Below are 24,283 nucleotides of genomic sequence, written 5' to 3'. Positions count from 1 at the left end.
TACACAAGTTCCGTGGAATCTGGGAGGATTGTATGTTAGTTTGTTTTTTGTGTGTGGTGTTCTAACAACAGTCCTCATTATCAACAGTGGTTGCTAGCATTGCCTTCTGGTTTTGCCACAGGTTTGTCCCCTTTCATCCTCAATCATTCCTCATCCTCTCAGCCAATTCACACACTGTCCCTCTCTCCTTCACAACACCCTTTCTAACTCTTCTAATCCTTCAGAGAAGGATCATTACTCTGCTCCCTTTTTATCCTCTATTCTTTCCCGTTCATTCCATTAAGTTAGGGACCAAAGTCCACGGAAGGGCCTAGTGCACAAGCTAAGCCAATTCTCCATTTTGTACTCCATTACCCCCTACTCCATCCCCGTACTCCATAACTCTGAATACTCTGTAAGGTCACGGTTCTGACAACTGTCAGATGCAACCAACTTCTGCATGATTCATATTCTTTGGTCAAAACCTACACTATGAGACAGAGCCAACATCAGTGTAACTGCATACTGACATGAAATATGCCCATTCACAGCTCTCAAACCTCATCTTTACAGTATCTGATTTAAAGGTATATTTCAACTTTGTTAGGATAGTTTATCATTACATGTGTCATGTAACTGTATTAGAAATATATGTTGATTTTACTGAATATGACCTCTGATTATAATACAAGTAAAAATAATATAAATGCCCTGGAATAATATTTTATGGTAGTGATAGCTTTTATGTTCTATGGTAGCAGTTATAGTAGAGATATAGTACATGTATTACAGAGGTGCTATCATAACTGGTATAGCAAATGTCTCAAAATAGTGCTGCTATATAGCACTATATAATAGGGACTTGTCTAGGCGTACTATAGCTACTATTTTCCCTATATAGCACTATGGTGGCTATAATAGCTATAAAAGGCAGCTAGGTTTTTCCTGATGCTTGCAAGCAGGCTGGGACCACTCATTGCCATTTTATGAGGAGGATAAATTCCTCACCAAGGTGAGGTGGGGACTTTGTTGTAGGGACTCAGAAGTCAGAAAAAAATGTCAGAAACTTAGTATACAAAAAAGCATTTTTGTAACCAGTAGATCGGTTTTTGTGAATAGAAATTTTTTGGACAAATTTAAGGTGAGGTTGTTGTTGTTGTCACTGCCATTTTCTGGCAAAGTTCACTTGCAAAATGAGTTGCAAAAATATCTTATATTCAATACATTCTACAAGTTACAAATTTGCCTTTTTGTATATTAACTTGAGGGGAAATTTTTTTATGGCTGTCAAGTCCCTATGACCAAGTCCCCACCTTATCTTTGGTGAGGAATTTGTCCTCCTCACAAAAATGGCAATGAGCAGTCCCAGCCGTCCACTGGGTGTGCTCAAAGACAATTTTGGCTAGTAACTAAAATTAAACCCAGTGATCTGGCTGGGTACGAGCCAGGCTTGTATCCATCCAGCTTGGCTAGCTCACGTGTCATACTGTATATTAGCAGATTATTACACCCGGGAGCTTGTGAGTAGGCTGGGATGACTTGTTGCATTTTTTGGTGGTGGTAAATCCTCCCCAAGGGAGGATGGGACTTAGTCATCAAAACACAGTACTACTTGTTGCAATATCATGGTCGCTTGTTATACAGAACATAATGTGCACTTTCGAGTGACATAGTAAAAGGACAATCATCCTGAGAAGACATAGCCAAAACTGATCAGACAAAGTAAGTAAAAGTAAAAATGAGTCACAAAAGTTTGTTCAGGACTCAGCGGTGAGAGTTCACTGGTGCACTCAGTAAATTAGTCAATTTTCATGTTCAAAGTTGATTATTATACATATATGTTGACATCTATTCATTATCAAATGAGTTATACACTATATAATTGAGACTAGCCTAACAAGTTCCACTTTCTCTGTAGGTGATTTGCTTCCTCACAAAACCGCAATGAGTCATCCCAGCCTGCTTGCAAGCTCGCGGTCCATAAATTATTAACCGTGGGCTAGCTGAGTGGGCTGGGTAAGAGCCTAGGTACGAGCCTACATAAATTCGGGCTTTTGGTGATCAACTGTCATCAATATATTGAATTAGATCAGCAAGACATAAAATAACCATTGCCCTCTGGGCAGACCTGGCCCCAGCTGTGTCCAGATCACACAGCAGGCCATTACAGTTAACATTTTGTGCGGTCTTTACAGTGATCGCAGAGCAACAACGTACAATGGATGCAAGAGTGAGTAGCACCAAGGTAGCCACGTGACAATAGACGGAATGAGCCGAAAGTGCGAGAAAGGTAAACGTAAATGAGTAATGACTAAAAGGTCCTTGGAAAACGCAGCGGACATTTGTGCTTTGGAAACCTGGAACCTACGGGTCCAGGAACATCATGTGATTTCGGCGCCGCATCGGCTAATTATATATAACGAGGATTTGCAAGCACCAAGGTTTTGTTACTATCACTACCGTGACACTGTCCTCATCATCGCATTTGTAGTATTTGGCACATTTCTTGCATATGTGCACACAGTACGACCGCATCCCAGCTGTTGATATATTTATGACCCAACAAGAACCCAACACAATACCAAAGGACCAACTGTCACCGATAACGGAAAACTCACCAGACGAAAAGGAGACTGACATCTCTGTTCTATCACCGCATTTGGATTCACCTTCAGTAACACTCGTTAATAACTGACCTACCGAAAGCATGGACCGAAGGATCAATGAGCCTTTACCAGCTTCCTGCCATTCTTCGGATGGACATGCAGGCTTACATGTCCCTATTCTAACCACCAAACCACGAGCATCTCCTGCAGTCCGGGAGAAGTTCATTTCTTCTGATACGTCTCCTGGTCAGCTAGCGCCTGATCTATACACAGCTACACTTCCGTGGTGGCGAGCTGCCATTCGTACGAAAATATTGAAGACGGTGGAGCGAGAGAGTCACTTGATAGCGCGGATGCAGGTATGGGCGATATATGTTTATATGTGTCCCAATGCATTTATCGCGATTCTACATTTCAGGAATATGTGCGCAGCCCGAAGCTCGACGCCTACTTCGTGTATACTTCTTCGCTAGGCACCCATACCTTTTTCATGACCGCTCTGCCCATCTTTTTCTTTTTCGCTGGTGAGAAGTTTGGTCGCGGGTGTGTACTCCAGCGACTTTCCTTCTTATTGCTCACATCGATGTTATATCAAAGGCTTCTATTTGTTCTCGCCTTTGGCGTCTATCTATCCTCTGTCCTCAAGGACTTCATCTGCTCTCCTCGTCCGTTCGCACCTCCTGTCACGCGATTGAGTACGTTACCTGTCTTGTATCTCAGCTCTCAAGTCGATTGATGCTGGATAAACACGTAATCCTTGTCGCACAGCAATCGGCACCCACCATCTGGAGTATGGCTTTCCCTCTACCCACTCCACTAATAGTGTCTCTATCGCCCTTTTTATCTTCAGTCATATTTATCATTACTATGTCTCGTCTTCGATGTCCTCGATCACCTTTTACACTTCATGTGCTCTGCTTTTCGTGTACACGTTTAGCATCGTATTCGGTAGACTATATACAGCGATGCACTCTTTCACAGACTGTGCAGTGGGTGTTCTCCTTGGCATTTTTATATGGACCGTACACTGGGCAGCGGGCGAATGGATGGAACGATGGTTAAAAGAGGGTGGCTGGATTGGTGAGTTTTTACTATCTTATACAGTGAAATCACTGACACATGTGCATGAATAATTACTAGTGCCACTGACCATCATCCCGTTTTGTCTACTCTTGGTAAACCAGCATCCTCAGCCTGTTGATGATTGCCCCTGTTTCGAGGACGCTATAGCATTTATCTCTGTTATCATGGGCGCAGCTCTTGCACAGTGGCATAGAACGCATTATGGAATGGACGAGGCCTTCTTCTCAACTGTGATGGCCGGGAGCGATGGGAAGACATGGGAAGAGGTATTCACGTGGTGGAGTATCGCAGGAGCCAAGATCGTAGTCGGTACGTGATCATGACCCCCTTTGTTAGCTTCCGTCGTCTCTGTTCTTATCACTCATTCCACACATCAGGTGTCTTGATCATCTTCGTTTGGCGCCTCGTTGCAAAATCAGCATTGCATTTCATTCTCCCTCCACTCTTCCGTGCTCTCGCTCTCTGCTTTACGCTCCCGAGTCGACGGTTTTACACGCCTGCGACTGACTACGAACATGTGCCCATGGAGACCGGACTCCATCCAATTCCAAGTGTCATAGATCTGCCAGGGCAGATGGAGATGTCGGGATTGGGCGAGCCCTTTGGACGTAGACTGAATAGTTTGAAACAGAGGAGACCTGGCAGGGGGCAAGATAGAAGTGTCAGTATGAGTGACAACGGGTTTGGGGACGAAGACGAAGTGGAAAAGAATGGTGGAACAGTGGACGGGAAGGAAGTGAAGCACTACGATGCTGACGGTATGTCTTTGCAATTTCAGGATCTGACACTGATGGATAGTGACTTTTCTTCTCTTGTTTAGTACTGACCAAGGTTGTAGTGTACGCTGGGATCGCACTTCTTGCTACAGAGGGGGTACCCGTAATGTTTGAGGTTATAGGATGGGGCGTCAGACCGTGGTAGGTACCGCAGCCTTGGTCGGAGAGGTAACAGGTCAGACTGCCATAGGTCTACTGGAAATTATACGATCATAAGGTTAGGTAGTGCACTAAGTCCTGCTAATAACAAGACAAGAGGACGATCGACAAAAACTATCATTGATTTCTCTCCTCTATTCTATAATTGAAAGGTACCGACATGTACATAACGAACCTTTTATAAAGTATTATCAAGCAGTTTAATCGGACTCCATAGGTCTTGGTGAACAAACACATTTGTGGGGGTTTGGTGCATTCAATGGCCCATCTCTGGACAGCGACTGGCCACTAGTTCGGTTCAGTTTAGTGGCAATGTGAGAATGAGCCCATCATGGTGATATCGATATGGCCCACGTATGTAGTATGCAGAGCACGAACTAGCTCTACATGATAGTCGTGACCGTAGAATAATAGTTGCACTACAATACATGTTATGTGACAAGCCTCTACGACTGCATAGATTGCGATGGGATAAGCTGATCTAGTCCAAACGTCCGACTCTGCAAATGACGATGACGACAGCGAATTGAGCGCAGCCACCTCTCGCTGCTCCTATTTCTATCAGATGTCTGTTATCCGATGGAGCGGGAGAGGAATACGGAGCTTTGACATGGGATATAATGAATTAAGTGTGGTACCGAAGCCATTGGGGCACATGGGGCAATCATGCCGGTCGCATTCTCCGTTGTATATGAGTGTAGGTCGTTGCAATCAATGCCTTGGGACCATTGAACGGACTATGGGGCACAGTAATAACCACCAAGTGTTCTCTTCGTGGCACGATCCTACGCTTATTAGGTGTCAATCGTTCAGGTATAGCCGAAAGCCGTAGTAACATACGTTTTACTGTACCTGTGCAGGTGGCCACATTGATGTTTGCATCCACAATCTAATGATATTGGTCTACTGTTGCCAAGATCGACATACCGTCTGGGAGCTTACTGTCCATGCTCATCTGATCAGGAGAACGAGCGTCCGTGTTCGAACCCTCAGGACTACTGGCAAGACTTTCCAGATCTATCGTGGTAAGGAATTCCGGAGGAGGTATAGATATGGAGGCTGTGTAAGCCGCAGACTGGCGAGAAGAACGATAGTCTGTTTCAAGTAATCCCTTTCGAATGATGCGATATAGAAAAGTGACGATAACCAATAGGTTACAGATTACTAAAGAAAGCGCAGCCTGAATAATTCATTCAGCTGCTCGATACTATGCCGAGTATATGAGCCAAATGAAGAACATTACCTTGAGATTGGAAAGAATGACCAAGCCGAAATCGAGTCGAAATTCTAAGTTGGTAAGTGTTTCTCCCTTAAAAGCAGGATTTGGGAAAATATATATGGCATGTACTGCGCTGGCGACGCTTGTTAGGATACTAGAGGAAAAGATCGAAAGGATGACGAGCCGCTCGTTCCTCGGGAGCTTTACACGCCAGAGTAGACACAGAGGGAAAATCACCAAGATAATATCCGAAAATACGTTTGCTGCTGCACAAGTAAGGAAAATGAGTTTCACTACTGGAATAGACACGGACCAGATATCTGAAGGTAGCCAATAGGGTACGGCAAGGAGGGACTTGGTGATAGATCCCAGAACATTTCATGGCAAAGGTATATTATCACGATGGCCATTCCCACCCATATTATTGCAAAAAGCACAACAATGCCAAACGCAAAACGGCGGATACTTGAAGTCGGGGAAATGATGCGTATGACAGAATATATGATACTCATGCGAGATGACCTATGGAAAGTTATTGCGTACAATCATTAAACAGGTATAGATCGCTTACCATACGACTGCCGGACAAAGGAGGAGTGAGAACCAAACCGACGCAACAAGAGCATTTGAACCTGAAGAGGTTTCGGGCAATGCATTGACTGGAAGACTATTAGTAATAACTCTACAGGCACGCTGATGTTGTGACGACTCACATTGGGAGCTGACGTTGGCTGGTATCCATAGACCTACCAAACAAATGATGTCGAATAAGAGCGCTAGTGTAGCCCATGCATCCTCCCACCAAAAACGCTGGATATTGAGTCTGAACCACAACCTGAACCCTGTTAGTAAAAATGTGAGCGCATGCAGGACGGTTGCTACGACTAAATCGATATATTGATCAGAAAGTGGACTTTTCAACATGTCGACTAAAACTCACTTTTCGATACATCAATAGTCGCAATTGTTATCCACTCGATGGGCATCGATAGAAAGGCCAAGGAATGATGATGTTGGATTGATTCCCTAGACCTGTGGTGCGAGGGATAAATGATTCATTCGCTCGCTTGGCCACTTGCATATCAAGGCAATGATCAAACTGTCAACAACCGATTTAATGTAAGACTTGTAAAAATTGTGCCAGCTGCTGCCCTGAGTGAATTTTATCCTAAAATGGATATTGGGGAACCGTTGTACGTACGGCCGTTCAGTGGGGTGACAGTGGGGTCAGAACTTTCCAAAAGCAGTGTCATCCTTTTGTACCTTTCCGGATTCATTGAATATGACATGCCGACTGGAAAACACAGTTCGCTTTTCAGTGTCTAGGAGTTTGTAGGCTTGCTTTCCACGTGTATAGTCAATCATTATGGCTTTGCACCCCTTGGAGTAGAACTTCCCTTGCTGTTTGTCTTTCAGAATCAAGGCATATACTTGGCATCCAAAAGGGTGAAATAAAGTTGGATCAACTCTCCTTTTGAACAGTATTTCATAGGGGGTCTTTCCATGGAGTCCTGATGCTGGGCTGCATGCTGTGATATATGCAGCCGTTTGCATGGCATTTATCCAGAATGACTTTGGGAGCTTGGAATCATGGAGCATAGTGGTTGCTAATGTAGCTAATGTCTGATTCATGTGTTCTGCAATGCCATTTTTTTCCAGAGTATCTGCAGCTGTAGTTTCTTGCAGGACACCATCTCCTCAAAGTTGACTTTTGGATGCATTGCCAGTATATTCTACTCCCCCATTGCTCTGGAGGAATTCTGTGTACAGTGGGGTGGAGTTTTCTTCTCCCAAATGAGTTTGGAAAAATGTTTGGACATCTTCTTTCCATTTCTTGTATTGTTCCAATGCTTCATTATTGTGTTTTAGAAAATATATCCATGGAAATTTGGAGAAATCATCTACAATGATAATCCAAGTATCGGAAACCCTCCCTGGAGGTTGCTTTGATTGGTCCTCCAACTTCTGTGTGCACAATTTGGATGGGGTGCTTGGCTCATTTTCCTCCAGTGGACTTGAAAGCTAATTTCTTCATCTTTCCTTAAGCACAAGGTTCACAGAACTCCAGGGTTCTGGTAAGGGTGTCTATGTCCTGGAGCTGTCCTTTTGTAACCATTCATTGTGAGTGATCTATTCCAATGTGTCCCATTCTCCTGTGCAATAGATTTACATCCACTGCTGCAAAAGCTGACTCTGGGTTGAACACAGGTTTTGCTTGGACATGATAAAGTTCTCACTTGTGTAAGGCAGTGAGGATGAGTTCCTTCTTTTTCCGAACTTCACAATTGGACCCTGCTGGAAAAAGTGTTGATAACCCTGTTTTAAACAATTTGTGGATTGAGACAAGTGCTACAGTGAAGTTTGGCACAAGTAAGACATATGACAGTGCTGTAGTCCTTTTTGCGAACAATTGCTTGTAGGATTACTTTTCCAATTCCAATGGCTTTCATAGAGGATTCATCCCTGATTGTCCTTGGAGGGTTCAGAACATAGTATGTTCCTTGCTCAAACCAGGAGTGGTGAGGGACCATGTGTGATGTTGCTTTGGAGTCAATAATAATTGTTGTTTTAATCTTATTAGGTTCCAACACAATGTAAGCTTGAATGTGTTCAGCAAGGGGCTTGGAAATATGTACATGTTCCAATGCAATAAGACTCTGTTCCTCCTTGGAGTCAGATCCAGATGATTGCTCCGCTGTTATACACCAAAAGTGATTGGTAGCATGGACAGGTGTCAATAATGAAGCAAATATTCAAAAGACTCGCATTTGCACCAACAGGCACAGTGCCATGTGGAATAGTAATTGATATTGCTTTTTTTGAACTTGTGGCTGATCAGCACCACCTCTATTAGGCAATTAACTTGCGCTCACCTTTGCTTTCTACATGATACTTTTGGTACTTTCGGCATTTCAGCATTTCAGCAATTTTTTGCGTCACCACTGGCTACACATTGCACCCTTGTTTTTGTTGTTTCCCCCTACCCTTTTTCCTTTACTTAGCCCCACCATGGGCCCTTAACTCTCCTTTTTATTCTCACCAGATGGTCATTTCTGGCTACCTATTCCAGTCCACCGCTTTATCACCTCCACCCTCATATTATTTGTCTTCCTTGCTCCTCCACCATACCTGATGTCACCACTCTCCATCTGCTTCCATCGCCAATCTGTCAACTACCATGTACCACTTTTAATATCAGCAAAGCCCCGGCGGCCGGTCCAAATAGGGCAACAGGTCCATCTTTATGATGTTGATCTGCCATCTTCTACTAGTAATCACCGGTTGCTTGTCTTGCCTGGTTGGAGCGTGGGTGGGTAGTTTTTGAGCTGGAGAAGGTTCATCCCCTTACATCACCTATGTACATTGCTGTCCCATTCACTTGGGTACATTTATCCTTCGTTCATTGTCTTTGCTACAGCTACACCTACCACATGCTGCCTGGGACTCACTTGTTCCAAATTAGAACTACCCCTCTCCCTCCCTCATTTGACTAGCTTGTCCACTACAACCAGACCATTAGTAAAGCCATGGAACCATCGGATTTGGACTAGGTGGTGGACCAGTGGCTCCATTTTCTTTTTTTTCAGCAGAACATTCATTTACAGTGTGATTAATTTTGATTTTTGAATCATTTTTATGGACACATATTTTTTTAGAATGCCTGACTGACAATAAAGGAACTGTGTTGATACTGATATTGTTTTGTCTTGCCTTTTTTTTACTGCATCTTTCCATGACATCATAATTTTCTTGCTCTCTTTCTGCTATTGGACTTTATTTTATGGCTGTACAAACCTGTGACATTATTTACACAGCATTCATTGTTCTATCTCTTTCTTTTCCTTATTCTGACAATCTTATCTTGTACTACCTATGCAGGATTTGTCAGCATACATTCCTTCCTTCATGTTCTTTCTCATTCTCTTTGCACAGCTATACTGTGCAGAGCCTACCTTTTTTTTACTATATAAACCCCTGTATTTTACCTTGTAAAAACAACAAGAACTCCAATCCAGACTTCTTCTCTAATCTCAAGTCCACTTCTTACTGCTACTTGTGATCCGATGTGGTCACAATACTTCCCACTGCTACCACTGTTAACTGCTGTCATCATTACTCGTCATTTTTGAAAGTCATTGTTATCCCTTTCGATTAGAGTCCTTCTGAGCACTACAGTCTATGTTTCAGGAGCCTGCTATCACTGGGAACCTCATTGTTCTCAAACCTACCTTGTGCTACAATTAGCAAGGTAGTGCTTGTCCATACTCATCATAAGCCCCTATCTTCTATAAAATCAACTATCTATCCTCTTTTTACGCACAAAGTGCTTAACAAAGTCTGAGGGTTCGTTGAGGTTTCAAGGCAGACTTATCCGAAGACAAGTTCGAGAATGTAGTTCTGAGTTGAGTTCTTCCAACGAGAGTTGGTCTTCTTCTGAGTATAAGTCTGATCTTAGGAGTCTAGCTTTGTAAGTGTAAACTGCGTAGAATTGTATTAGAGAATACTACTGCTGTTACATGGTATTTATAATGGAAAGGAATTGGTGATAGGAGTTAGGTCCTATCTAGGGCAGGTCCGTCCGTTGAGGACTAAGTACTATAATAGATACTGCGAATGCGAGAGGAACGGAAGTATACGTGAAGGAAATGAGTCATCAGTCCGATGGTATAACTGATGAGTAAAAAGAAATGAGTAGTCCTTAAATGTCCAATAAAGATTGTAACACCTCTTCAAAACCCACACCAATACATCTCTGGGTTTTACTTTGAATGACTGCTATACATACCACCCCACAAACAACCAGAGCACCCACTGTTCTAGGAGGCAAAGCCCATAAACAAGTTCCGTGGAATTTGGGAAAATTGTGTGTTAGTTTTTTTTGTGTGTGGTTTTCTAACAACAGTTGACACCGCCATATTTGCTTTTTCTGCCTTTTTTCCTTTATCCTTGTGTTTCTCCTTTCCCTTTTTCTTTTGACCTTTTCCAGCTGACTGAAGTGTTTGACACTCTGAGGTGTTGTGCAATTTGACTTTGTGGAAGTCACACCATTTCTCCTTGGACTTGAGTGCTGATTCAGAACCTCCAGGAGCTATTCCTGACTGTTGTGCAACTTTTCAGTGATCCAGATCTCAACTGCATGAAAGGTAAGTTTATCTTCTTCAATTGTGTTGATTACGGATGACTGAAATATTTGCCATTCAGGAGTGCATGGAAGAGATTGCAGAAGAGCAAAAGCCATGAATTTGGTATCAGCTCCTAATTTCATTCTGGAGAGGTGCGAATCAATAGTCCGGATTTTCACAATGTGGTCCTTAATAGCTGATGTTCCATCCCAGGACAATTTGGTGAGTTGCTGGAATAAATCGAAAGCCAAGGCAATGTTGGATGTCTGATGGAGTGAAACAAGTTTGTCAAATAACTTCTTGGAGCTGATGAGGTCTCCAGTTCTCATTAGGAGGGCATTGGAGATGTGGTCCTGGATGATTCCGTATGCCTTTTCATCCTTAAGTATCCAGGTGATTTCAGGGTTCTCCGAGAAGGTGTTACAATAACACATTTTCGGACCTCTAATTTTCATCCTCCTCTTTAACCTTTTACTGTAGTTTTCACACTCCATGCCATGCGGCACTTTCCCTTTTGTTCAAACTCCACTTTCTTGCGCTGTGCTGCCTTTCTTTCTATTTTAGATACAAGTCTCTCACGCAGTGGAGCTGGTCACACCGGCTGCGCCCTCTGACATCATCAGCCACTGCTTTCATCAACTGTATAGTACATATGTACAAACAAACCTGTAGTAGTATATATACCCCCAATAGATCAAGGAGACTCCTCAGCAAGTCCTCCTGTTGTATCCTCACAACTAACTTGTTGAAGTCTAAAGGGTAACCACTCCCTCATCATCATCTCTATAGTTGGTTCTAGTTGTGCACCAGAGTAACTTACTCTTGGTTGTTACATTAGGACTCGCTCTTTTTACTCTTTCGCACATTATGCAAACCCGGACCCCAGGGTTAAGGGGATAGTGTTATTGTTTAGGGATATCCCATATAGCAAAAGGGTGTGCTCTTTGTGATGGCCCTGTAGTGCTCTGGGAGAAAGGACAATCACATTTTTTGATACACGGCCCCCAATGTTAAGGGGAGTATCTTAGCTCAGCAGTTGATGTGGAACCACTGATAATTAGTTTGACAAAAACTTCTTCTTTGAATACCTCTGACCAGGCCAGGCACTTGCCTCTGCCAGTTGGAGAAGGGTTGACAGCTTAACAAGCGGACCACCCCCTGACAACCATTTGGATCAGGGTTTAATTACTATAACTTCTACATACATTTTCAAATACTATAGTGTGGGTAGTCGGAGATTGAGATCCAGTACTCAGCTGGGAAGAGGTAGATCCGCAGATAGCAAGCGGGGACCCCCAGTTACGTTACATTTACAAAGAGAACAAGTCGACATGTTGTTGCAACCGGATATGAATAGTCTGCTGCACAACATGCGTGCACAGATTCAGGCGTTGACAAGTCAGCTCGCCGAGATTCAGGCCGCCCCAGCAGCAGAACCTACATTTGAGTGAAAGTTTAACAAGAAAGTCGAGATTTTTGCTGACCCCGGCATTTTCAAAGGAGACCAGGCTCAATTTGACAAAAGGTGGATCAAGCTCCAAATTTGGATTAAAGCAAACTGGGACGTGTTTGCTGATGATTTTGAGATAGCAACTGCCGTACTATCTCGACTAAAAGGACCTGTGGCGGGTTGATACACCAGAGTAAGACCCCAGGAATGCTACACCGCGGGTGTGTGGCCTACCTGGGATGATCTCAAAGTAGAGATCAAAAAATACTTCAAACTGCAAGCTGAGCGTGACTGGGCACGTCAGCAAATCTGTACCTTCAAACAAGGAAATATGAGGACGGATGACTTTGTTACCCGGTTCCTGGCCCTCTCCATCCAAGGGGGTTTGGGAAATGAACATGCAGTGGAGCTGTTGGAGCCCAATGTGTCACCGGCCATTGCACGACAGTTTTACATACAAGAGATGCGGAGCAAGAACCTTGCAGCAGCCGCTGAGGAGGTTCAAAAAATTGGTAGGGCCATAGAGCTTTACGATATGCAATTCAGTGGCAGGTCCACCACCAAAAACGACTATCCCCAGAGGAGCCCTGGGTCATCAAACCAAAAATCAAATCACTCTCACGGGTTCCAACCAGGACGAGGTGCTCCTATGGATATCGGCGCGGTCCAGGGCGGACAAAAGCGCAGATTCACCTGCTTCAGCTGTGGGCAGGAGGGGCACATGGCCCAAGATTGTACAAACAGAGCGTGGGCCGCTCACCAAAAAAATAACCAAGGGCGCCAGGTGTGCCAATTAGAAGCAGAGAAACCGGATGATCGGCTCCAGACTCTGGCCAGTCGTTCATACAATGAGATCCGGGCCTTCTTCTACGATCAGCAAACCGCTGGAATGAAGACCCAGGGAAAAGAGTTTGGAGCTTAGGTCACTTGGGTACCTTCGCTCCTCAAAACAATGAAGTAAACCACAACAAAGTGGCCCCTGCTCCGGGGTGTTGCACGAGCAATAATGGAAAGATGGGGATGGCTCCCCAATTTGTAAATCAATTTCTAAATTTGTTATCTGAAATATGTACTTGTATACGAAGCTGTGACTGTGGATTCGTCTTGGACCCACCTGACAATATAGCTGCTTTGAGCGCTGATTTAGAGGGTCAAGATGATGAAGGAGTTGATGCTAGAAATACTTACAATACCACCACTGTACCAGCGTCTCCTTTGGAGTGTGGTCCCGGCGAGATAAACAATAGGGTGCTTGATTCTGGTAAAAATAAAGTAGAAAAATATGTTGCTTCTTCTTTTTCTTTGGAGCCACCCTTTCCCAAAATCCCAAGGTGTGTGTTGATGCGCACATATTTATTCCAAAAGGAGATCTGTTTAGACGTGTGGAAAACCTTGCCCGGGGCATAGTACACCCAACTAGCGCACTGCTTGATTCAGGTGCAAATGGCATCTTCATCGATTAGGTCTGGGCGGAGCAAGTTGGACTCCCCCTTGTAAAATTAGATGTGTCTATTCCCGTCTATAACGTTGACGGTACGCTTAACGCGGGTGGCTGCATCACTCACAAATGTTCTTTTGTTGTCAAGTACCAAGGACACAGAGAATGAGTCACCGCCAAAGCTACCCAACTAGGGAAGATTAATTCAATCTTAGGCTGGACCTGGCTATTTAAACACAATCCTGAGATTGACTGGCAGACAGGGGTTGTCACATTGTCACATTGCCCTCAGGAATGTAAAAACTTGGGTAAATTGAGTCGTGTCCGTCAAACTGAGCGTCTTGAAAAGATAAACACTGGTCACATTTATGAGCTCAGATCTTTAGAAAAGATTGACAATGACAATGACGAAGTAAAACCTGAAGAAGAGATTAAGAGGCTGGTACCTCCCGAGTATTATGACTTCTGGAAAGTCTTTTCAAAACATAAGTCAGAGCGCTTCCCAGAGGCTAAGCCTTGGGACCATGCTATAGACTTGAAGGACACTTTCAAACTGAGAAAAGGACACATGATACCACTCTCTGCTCCAGAAAGAGATGAGGTATCAAGTTTCATAGATGAACCACTTAGGAAGGGTTACATCAGACCTTCCAAAAGTCCTATGACGTCCCCGGAGTTCTTCATTCCTAAAAAAGATGGTAAAAAGCGTATGATTATGGACTATCGTTACGTGAATGAGTACACGGTTAAAAATGCATATCCACTGCCTTTGATCAGTCAACTAGTAGACAAATTGGCTGGCGCCAAAATCTTGACAAAGATGGATCTCAGATGGGGGTACAATAATGTACGCATCAAAGAAGAAGATACTTGGAAGGCCACGTTCACGTGCCACCGAGGATCCTTCGAGCCCCTTGTCATGTTCTTTGGGTTGACCAATTCACCGGCGACCTTCCAGAGCATGATGAACGAGATCTTTGCGGATATGGAGAACTGTGTGTCGTCATTTACATTGACAATTTATTAATATTTACGAAGTCGGATGATGAGGCTGAGCATGACAGGATCGTGCAAGAAGTCCTTTGACGCTTACAGGAATGGGACCTATTTATCAAACCTGAAAAATGTAATTTTAAAGTGAAGGAAGTAGACTTCCTTGGTATGATAATTGGCCAGAACGGAATCAGGATGGACCCTGAAAAAGTTCAAGCTATATTGGACTGGCCTGAACCTACTCGTGTCAAAGGAGTTAGGGCCTTCCTGGGCTTAGGCAATCTCTACCGAAGATTTGTCGAAAACTTCGCAAAGTTAACGAGACCATTGAACGATCTCACTAACAATGACATTGTTTGGCATTGGGGCGCCAAGGAACAAGAAGCTTTTGATAAGCTTGACCAGCTCCACTGCATGAGAGACTTGTAGCTAAAATGAGAATAAAGGCAGCACCGCACGGGAAAGAGGAGTTGGAACAAAAGGGAAAGTGCCGCATGGCACGAAGTGTGAAAACTACAGTAAAAGGTTAAAGAGGAGGATGAAAATTAAAGGTCCAAAAATGTGTTATTGTAACAGATAAAACTGTATTTATGAAGATTACAAGAAATAAAATGCAGTTTTAGCATTACACAAATTTTAGCTTTTCTTTTCTTTTACTTTTTGTGTCTACTTTATAACTTTTCATTTTTGAAGTCACATGACTGATCATGTGACCTAATACTTTACTTTACTTTTTGGACATTTACTATGTATGTGATCCATCACCTGACATATTATCTGACTGAAGTCTAGACCCAATGCATGCTATGACATCAGGACAATTACTTACTCATTAATGACATCATATAAAATATAATAGAACACTGTAGAACATTTACCTTTATTTATATCAACTATACAGTACCTCATGTACTTTAGTATATATAGCTAAGCAATACATGGGGAAGGACTCAGCAAGTCCTTTCAGGTGAATACTATGACAATACCAACAAGATATGATAACATCAACAAGTTACAATCTTAGGGCACTATAGCACAACCATACAGGCTACAACTCAATGATATAGTGGTACAACTCATCAAGAGAGGGAGGTTGTCATGCTAATGTTGGTATACACTAGAAGAGGACTTGCTGAGTCCTTCCCCATGTATTACTCCAGTATAACCAAAATTTGATACCATGGCACACAGTGAAGACAGGCAAGGAGGGGTGAATGAAAGAGTGGATAAACTCCCCTAGATAGGACCAAGTTAGTTGATGGTATTCAACAGAAGGATGGTCTTTTTGATCTATTACGGTATATATAGTATTACAGGGTGTTTGTACATGTTGTACTATACAACTAGGGGTGGTGGCTGATGATGTCATAGGGTGCAGCCCTTGTAACCAGCCCTACCATGTGAGAGAGTTGTATCCAAAAATCAGAAGAAGCAGTGCATCACAAAAAAGTAAAGATACTGGAGATTGAAAATAAAGGAAAGTGCTACATGGCACAAGTGTCCAAAAGAGAAAGAAAGTTGAAATGGAGACTGAAAGTTAGAAGTCTGAAAATTGTGTATCATCATACTTCCCCCCTCCTAAGGCTTGACTTTTAGGCAAGACTAAGTACCAGAGGTAGTAATTTGGGGATTAGTTAGAAAAGGAAATTTAAAAATTCTATATCCATGTTTTCTAAGCTTCCTAGAAGCTAAGGGATTCTTAGAATAAAATTTGCAAACAGCATTGCAGGAATCATCCAGATGGGCTTCTAGTTCCCATGTTCTATCCTTGTCTTCATAGCCCTTCCAGAGGACCAGGAATTCTACTTTTCCATGCTTCAAGTGTGTAACCTTAACCACCTGTTCAACTTTCAACTTTTCTTTACCTTCCTGAGTGACTACAACTGGTCTAGGCCGGTCTATGTACTGTCCCGGTGTCAAAAATGAAGACTGTTGCCAGAAAACCACACACAAAAACAAACTAACAAACAATCCTCCCAGATTCCACAAAACTTGTTTATGGGCTTTGCCTCCTAGAACAGTGGGTGATCTGATTGTTCATGGGGTGGTATGTATAATGATTCTTCAAAGTGAAACCCAGAGATATATGGGATTGGATTTGGAGGAGGAGGTATTGGATTTTGCAATGTGACCTCACATAGCCACCTAATTACAGGGAGTGCATAAAAGCAAAGTGGACCAGCCAGGGATTAAACCCAGGACTTCCGTCTACATATGGTGGTGCTCTAATTAACTGAGCTACTAGCCCTTGTATTAATGTCAACTCATAACATATGTTGTTTAACAAGGCTAACAGGCTTTAACCTTGACTATTCCAACAGAAGGGATAGATGAAATTTGGAAGATAGGGGCTTTGTACTGGAGCGATGAAGATAACGAGATTCCCAGTGATAACAGGCTACTGACGCACAAACTGTAGTGCTCAGAAGGACTCTAATCAAAAGGGATGACAGTGACAATGACAGCAGTTAACAATAGTAGCAGTAAGAAATGTTGTGACCACACTGGATCACAAGTAGCAGTGAGTATGTAACAACCAAGAGTTAGTTACTCTGGCGCACACAAGAACACACTATAAAGGTAGTGATGGGGGAGTGGTTACCCCTTAAGCTGCAGAGAGTTTGTTGGTAAACAACAGGAGGACTCGCTAAGGAGTCTCCTGGATCTATTGGGGTATATATACTAATACAGAGTGTTTGTACTTATGTACTGTACAGTTGATAAAGTCAGTGGCTGATGATGTCATGGGGCCTAGCCCGCATGACCAGCTCCACTGCGTGAGAGAGTTGTATCTAAGATAAGAAGAAGGCAATGCGGCGCAAGAAAGAGGAGTTTGAACAAAAGGGGAAGTGCTGCGTGGCACCATGTGTGAAAGCTAAAGTATAAAAGGTTAAAGCGGAGAATGAAAATGAAGGAAAGGTCCGAAAATTGTGTTATCGTAACAGAGTAGTGGACTTGAGATTAGAGGACCAAGTCTGGATTGGATTTCTTGTTGTTTTTTTGAAGATATAATACAGGGGTTTATATAGTGAAAGAAAGAAAGGCTATGCACAGCATAACTGTGCAAAAAGAATGAGAAAGAGCATGAAGGAAGGGATATGTGCTGCTAAATCCTGTGAAGATAGTACAGGATAAAATTGTCAAGATAAGGAAAAGAAAGGAATAGAATAATGAATGCTGTGTATGTAATGTCACAGGTTTGTACAGCCATAAAATAAAGTCCAAGAACAAAAGAGCAAAAAAATTATGATGTCATATGAATATGTAAAATTAAAAATTAAAATAAAAAACTATTATTAGTATCAACACAGTTCCCTTGTTATCAGTTAGGCATTCTAAAAAAATATGTCCATAAAAATGATTCAAAAATCAAGAATAATTGCACTGCAAATGAATGTCCTGCTGAGAGAAAAAAATTGGAGCCACCAGTCCACTGCCTAGTCCAAATCCAATGGTTTTATGGCCTTACCAATGGTCTGGTTGTATTGGACCACCTGGTCAAACAAGGGAGGGAGAGGAGGAGTTCCAATCTGGAATAGATGTGTCCCAGGCAGCATGTGATAAGTGTAGCTGTAGCAAAGACAATGAACAAAGGATAAATGTACCGAAGGAAATGGGACAGCAATGTACAAGGGCAACATAAGAGGATAGACCTTTTCCAAATCAGAAACATGAAAATGGACCAGCTGCCCGGTATGGACCATCCACCAGGGCTTTACTGAAGTTAGCAGCGGCATGTGGTGGTCAACAGATTGGTGACGGAAGTGGATGGAAAGTGGTAACATCAGGTGTTGAGGAAGTGCAAAGAGGACGAGTAGGAGGAGGGTGGAGGTGATGAAGAAGTGGACTAAGATAGGGATCCAAAAATGGCCATCTGGTGAAAAGATAAAAAACAGGAGAGGGCTCATGGTGGAGCCAAGTAAAGGAAGGGGAGTAAGGGAAATGACAAAAGTAAGAGTGCAATGTGTAGCCAGTGGCAACACGGAAAATTGCCAACATGCCAAAATAGGGAAAGTACCAAATGGAGACAGAGATGACCATTATTTCCTTCACTGCACCATCCTCTCCACAAAAAAGGATGCCATTAGTAACCTTGATTCAGCAATGGGAATTTTGCCCTGGAGAAGAGTTAGTAGCTCTGTCAATTGATAAAGTGGTTAGAGAGGGGCATAAACATTATCCTGCAGAGTTCTTGAACTCCTTGCAAGTATCTGGCCTTCCTGAAGTGCACCTCAAACTAGAAAGCTGGATGTCTGCTTATGCTCCTCTGCAATATTCATCCCCTAAATAGACTCTGTAATGGAACACACATAATTTTTATAGAGATGAAGAGAAGAGTATTAAAGTGTGGTGTCTTGGGAGGAAAACATGCAGGAAAGATAGCTTTTATTCCACACCTCACTTTAGAACCTTCATCAGAAGAATTGCCCATCAAGCTATCACATTGTCAATTCCCTGTCCGTGTTGCCTTTGCCATGACCATCAACAAGTCTCAAGGGCAATCAGTGACACAGGTTGGGCTGGATTTACGTGTTCCAGTGTTTTCACATGGGCAACTTTACATTGCATTGTCGCACTGCACTTCAGGAGAGAGAATAAAAGTGCTATTTCCACATGGTTCAAATGACAGATGTACCATCAATGTGGTGTATCCCAAAATTCTGACTGGCTTTATCCGTGACTGGCAAGTAGATTTTCCCCCAATTCGCACCTTTTGTATTAAAGTGTTTTGTTCTCAAATCATATGATCATCCTTTGCCATTTCTGGAGTCTTCTTTTTTACCTCTCATCAATTTATCAATGTAATACCACAGAGTTTTTATGTTACAATATATTCTTGATGTTTGTAAATATTCAGTAAATCATCTGCTTGAATTCAGTATACTGTGCACAAGTTTAGGGCAGGCTTATAAGGACATTCAACGACAGAACAGCAAACATGCATCATAGGATTCAAAGACCTAACATACATTACAGATAGCATAAGTTCACTGACTTAACATTTTGATTACTTAACAGTATTATTATTATCATTTATTATACATTGCACCAGTGGCAAAGCCACGGGCTGGACCTTGTAAGTTATATTTTACACATCAACACCATACTGATCTACATACAATAGATCTACATACAAATATATACAGATTGTATGACTTAGGAAGTGTGTATAACTTACATTACAGGTCATGAATAATGTTATCATGATTCTATAAGGTGTTACGATACACAATTTTTGGACCTTTAATTTTCATTCTCCTCTTTAACCTTTTTCTGTAGTTTTCACACACTGTGCCATGCGGCACTTTCCCTTTTGTTCAAACTCCTCTTTCTTGCGCTGCGCTGCCTTCCTTCTTATTTTAGCTACAAGTATCTCACGCAGTGGGGCTGGTCACACAGGCTGTGCCCATGACATCATCAGCCACTGCCTTCATCAACTGTATCGTACATATGTACAAACAAACCTGTAGTAGTATATATACCCCAATAGATCAAGGAGACTCCTCAGCGAGTCCACCTGTTGTATCCTCACAACTAACTTGTTGAAGCCTAAAGGGTAACCACTCCCTCATCATCCTCTCTATAGCTTGTCTGAGTTGTGCGCCAGAGTAACAAACTCTTGGTCATTACATAAGGTCTACTACAAAAACTACAAATATAGAGCTTTGAGTCTATTGTACATTATACTCTATCTCTCTCTCTCTCTCTCTCTTGCTATACTTACTATAGTCTTATGCTACTTGGTTGAATCTGGTTGACTGTGGCATTGATGCAACATTGATAGGTGCAGAATCAAGGCTAACAGAAGTACTGTACCATTTTGACTGTAGGTTCACAGTGTGTGACATGTGATGACTGTGAACACTATAAGTCAATGTGCAAACTTAAGTGTAATATGTGATGCATGCAAAATATCATTCACAATGTTTCAGTTCACTGAATAAGACCCCTCACAATTGTATAAGCCCTGCATATGACAAGATGGTCTACTGCAAAAAAAATTACATAATATATTAAAAATCATCACAGATATGCCAGTAGTTATTGTGGTTTGTGACCTGTGATGAAACACCAATTATACGATTCAGTTTTTTTTGTGACCCGTGACTGAACCTATGGTCAAAATGGTACAGTAGTTGTGGTGAGTGAGAAAGTGTCACTGAAAGTTTTGCAGTACTATCATTGGACAGCTACTGCATCTGGTACTAGATATGCTCCTGGGCATCCACAGGCTCAATGATCTTTCCACAAGTAGCCAAAAGTCTGCCAGAGTGAGAATATAATATAATGAATATATCAGCGAAAAAATTTTGTGAGTATCCCATTTGTAGCGACCAGGACAGACCTGACACCAAGCTCACTACCTCCAAAAGTGCAAAATTTGGCCAGATCCCATGCTGAGATACTGTGATTTCTTTATAGAAATTGTCAATGAGTAAATGCCTACAATGCCAGGTACTTACCAGTATGAACAATACTTTGAAGTGTCTGCAGATCAGTGAACAATGCTGAAGCCATGACTTGAAGCTTGATGACTGGAATGGGCAATCACACACCAAGTGATTAATAAAAGCCCACTAGCTCTGCTTTGGCAAGTGCCCACCAGCAGTGTCAGAACAATGAAATGGTTGGGCCACTTGGCTTGCTGGCAAGCTCCACTTGATCCAGTCTCTGGTGCCAGTTGTGACTAGGTGTGACACATGGTTGCAACAGTATTCCAAAACATACATCATCATTTTGGTTTTGTTCTGCTGCAACAACGCATTCATTTCACGCTTTTATTTCTACATAGGGTTCTAGATAACTAAAATTTGAAGAACCTGGCAAAGTTCCAAAGGCTCTAGCTTTACTGACTGATGAGTTTTTCAGCTTCTAGAAAAAATGGATGCAACAGTTGTCCAACAATAGCACCAAATGTTGTTTGGGTTTGTTGGTAACTAAATCAAAATATTTGACAAGTCTGAATTCTCTAGCTATAGGCTCAGAGGAGACTGCCTTATTGCTAACTGAATAATACTATGTGGTTTGTACAAATAACTTGATAAAACATGCAATAACGAGGTTCGGTTATTGCGTTGACAGTTAAGTGTTAGCTTGAGCAAGCCGTGGACCTTGGGGTAAACGCATATCCTTAAAGTATGAGTGAGTGCGTATGCAGTGACCGAGATCTGAAGCCCAAATCAAAGCTATAATGGTGTAAACCGCAAAACTCAGCTATGCCAAGTAGCGCCATATCACCCGTATTATACATATATTTTATCATGAGGATGCAGCGAAAGTATTACCGGAAAATTTTATGTTAGTCGATGGCGGAATGGAACTATACATGTATGATGCTCGCTGAATGAGCGGGGTGCTATAAAATCGGATGGGTATTTTATTCAAAACGGACATGGAGACCACTGGTCACTGGAGGTGATGAGAAGTTTGAAGCTGTCATTTCCTGACTAGAATGTGCTGTCAACCGTTCAAGATCTATGGTTGTCAGACGGTCGGTAGTAGTTTCCAGGGACATTGAGTTTGAGTCCTTATTCGTCCCATGAATGTACCCACTGTCGATGTCACTGCCACCTCGGAAAAGACGATATAGGTATGTGACGATGACGAGTAAATTGCAAACGATAAGGGAGACGGCTCCCTGAACGATTGCCATGATTTTTTAGCCCCGTATCAGTCAGCCAAATCAAGGAACATACCTCTACATCTGCAGTTATGCCCCCAATGAAGGACGACGTTGGGATGAGAAATGCGGTATGAACCACACTAACAACGCTGGTGAGAATACTCGACGAAAAGATAGACAGAATCATTATTCGCTGATTTTGCGGTAACTTGACACGCCACAATAGTCGGAGAGGTAGGGCCACGAGAATTGCGTCGGCCGTCATATCCGCTAGAAACGTCATTGATAATGATTCGAAATTTAGATATGGGGCAACTTACTACATAGTTCTGCGATTGCCACAGGAATAGGGAGCGGACACTGTATGATAATGTCGTTGTGCCACCAAGTATCGCGCGCACAGACGTATATCTTCGCTACAACGATCCCCATCCACATCGCCACAAAGAGAATAGCGGTCGCAGCAGCCGCACGGCGAATACAACGCGTAGGCGGAAGTATCCGAATGATAGAGAAAATAATGCTTAAACGAGTGGACCTGTATATATGACAAGGTCGATTAGTGCAGGCTACGAGCCGAAAAATAAGGAATCTGGCACCAGAGAGAACAAGTATATGAGATGACGCTCATCCAGTATGAAGCTACGTGCGATCTACGGGAGAAAACCACGGAACTGTGGGCTATAGAAGGAGTGGTAAGCAGTTAAATAACTCATACAAGCTATCAGACACGACGTACGTATAAGAGGTGCCGTCAAAGTCCAGATAGTGGTCAAGCAGACTACGTCAAGGCATAATGCCAGCATAGCCCAAAAGTCCTCCCACCAAAATCGTCGCATATGGAGTCGAAACCAGAGCCTGAAAGCTGTGGATAAGACGGCCAAAGCATGCAAGACAGTCACTACAACTATGGTACAGTACACTTGAGTTGGTGGAAAGATGAACGGATGAAACAAACCGGTTACTTTTCAAAGATACTATCGTGCCATCCGCGGGAAAGCCTCTTCCCATGATTTTTGACTGGTTTTGCCGCAACAGCAAGGGATTTAAACTGGGCAGAAAGAATATTAGAACGATTAATGAAGGTCACATACGTGAACGGGGGGTATGCTAACCTTATAACCTGGACAGAAGCCATTTAAGAAAGGGTGGCATAGTGCCAACACCTTGGTTCTTTGACGCGATGAACTCACGATCAAGGGAGTTATTCTTTTCTGGGTATTCATTATTGACACGACTGAGTGGTAAGCTTCCCATATTTTGTGAGAGAAAATCCTGCACCTGATTAGTGACGAACATCCGAAACCTAAACCTCATATCCGCATGCGGTAAGGTCATGTTCCCAGGTTACGACAATCCCTGAAGGTGACAGCTTGGCCTCGAGAGACGGTAACAGCTTGGAACAGCTCATATCGCGAGCCAATTACATTCTGAAAAAATAATGCCCAATGTGTGTGATACGGCTGATCCGATGTATCATAATTGCCGCAATAATTCGCGAGAATTCCAGCGATGTATCTCCTGAGCTATCCCACTTGAAAGGCTCTCGACGTTGTGAATCCATCCATTAATGATTGAATTAGCATTGACATATGATCTCCACGGGTGATATTCGGCGTTTCGCTGTCGCGATAATTGATAATCCAAGGTAGAGACAGGCTTTGCCGGTGTGACTTCTGGCAAGTGAAATGCCCCAAATGAATCTGCCAGTGTACACCGTGCTGTGGAATACGGGCACGCTCGCAACAACCGTCGATGGCAAGTGACTGAGGCTTTACTCAATATCGCCATGAGACCATTCAGCCATTGCTAGATGCGGAGGCCATAGCCGGT

General features: G+C 42.8%; 7 protein-coding genes across 7 annotated transcripts; 2 read left to right on the top strand and 5 right to left on the bottom strand.

The window, feature by feature from the left end:
- Window positions 1-2,247: 2,247 nt before the first annotated feature.
- Window positions 2,248-4,807, top strand: SERLADRAFT_445285 (uncharacterized protein; the record flags this gene model as incomplete). Its single annotated transcript, XM_007313647.1, has 8 exons — window positions 2,248-2,269; window positions 2,796-2,944; window positions 3,004-3,128; window positions 3,183-3,280; window positions 3,354-3,665; window positions 3,726-3,977; window positions 4,046-4,426; window positions 4,489-4,807. 8 exons carry the CDS (start codon window positions 2,248-2,250, stop codon window positions 4,587-4,589), a joined length of 1,440 nt encoding a protein of 479 aa, XP_007313709.1.
- Window positions 4,808-5,492: 685 nt separating this feature from the next.
- Window positions 5,493-6,808, bottom strand: SERLADRAFT_433445 (uncharacterized protein; the record flags this gene model as incomplete). The annotated part of the gene is made up of 7 exons (XM_007313646.1): window positions 5,493-5,783; window positions 5,847-6,023; window positions 6,081-6,176; window positions 6,239-6,344; window positions 6,394-6,481; window positions 6,536-6,706; window positions 6,763-6,808. 7 exons carry the CDS (start codon window positions 6,806-6,808, stop codon window positions 5,493-5,495), a joined length of 975 nt encoding a protein of 324 aa, XP_007313708.1.
- A 241-nt stretch (window positions 6,809-7,049) lies between these two features.
- Window positions 7,050-7,421, bottom strand: SERLADRAFT_433444 (uncharacterized protein; the record flags this gene model as incomplete). Its single annotated transcript, XM_007313645.1, has 1 exon — window positions 7,050-7,421. The coding sequence occupies one exon, from the start codon at window positions 7,419-7,421 to the stop codon at window positions 7,050-7,052; it is 372 nt and encodes a 123-aa protein (XP_007313707.1).
- A 3,490-nt stretch (window positions 7,422-10,911) lies between these two features.
- SERLADRAFT_433443 (uncharacterized protein) lies at window positions 10,912-11,379 on the bottom strand (the record flags this gene model as incomplete). The annotated part of the gene is made up of 1 exon (XM_007313644.1): window positions 10,912-11,379. One exon carries the CDS (start codon window positions 11,377-11,379, stop codon window positions 10,912-10,914), a length of 468 nt encoding a protein of 155 aa, XP_007313706.1.
- An 897-nt stretch (window positions 11,380-12,276) lies between these two features.
- Window positions 12,277-13,317, top strand: SERLADRAFT_433442 (uncharacterized protein; the record flags this gene model as incomplete). Its single annotated transcript, XM_007313643.1, has 3 exons — window positions 12,277-12,392; window positions 12,471-12,543; window positions 12,601-13,317. 3 exons carry the CDS (start codon window positions 12,277-12,279, stop codon window positions 13,315-13,317), a joined length of 906 nt encoding a protein of 301 aa, XP_007313705.1.
- An 8,887-nt stretch (window positions 13,318-22,204) lies between these two features.
- On the bottom strand, window positions 22,205-22,888 carry SERLADRAFT_365484 (uncharacterized protein; the record flags this gene model as incomplete). The annotated part of the gene is made up of 3 exons (XM_007313642.1): window positions 22,205-22,465; window positions 22,524-22,720; window positions 22,771-22,888. 3 exons carry the CDS (start codon window positions 22,886-22,888, stop codon window positions 22,205-22,207), a joined length of 576 nt encoding a protein of 191 aa, XP_007313704.1.
- Window positions 22,889-23,758: 870 nt separating this feature from the next.
- On the bottom strand, window positions 23,759-24,241 carry SERLADRAFT_457259 (uncharacterized protein; the record flags this gene model as incomplete). The annotated part of the gene is made up of 1 exon (XM_007313641.1): window positions 23,759-24,241. One exon carries the CDS (start codon window positions 24,239-24,241, stop codon window positions 23,927-23,929), a length of 315 nt encoding a protein of 104 aa, XP_007313703.1.
- Window positions 24,242-24,283: the final 42 nt, after the last annotated feature.

Source organism: Serpula lacrymans (genome assembly GCF_000218685.1).
Source record: "Serpula lacrymans var. lacrymans S7.9 unplaced genomic scaffold SERLAscaffold_2, whole genome shotgun sequence".
In the NCBI taxonomy this organism is placed as follows: Eukaryota; Fungi; Basidiomycota; class Agaricomycetes; order Boletales; family Serpulaceae; genus Serpula; species Serpula lacrymans.
Note: the sequence above shows the minus strand (reverse complement) of the source record. Positions and strands in the feature narration are given on the sequence as shown.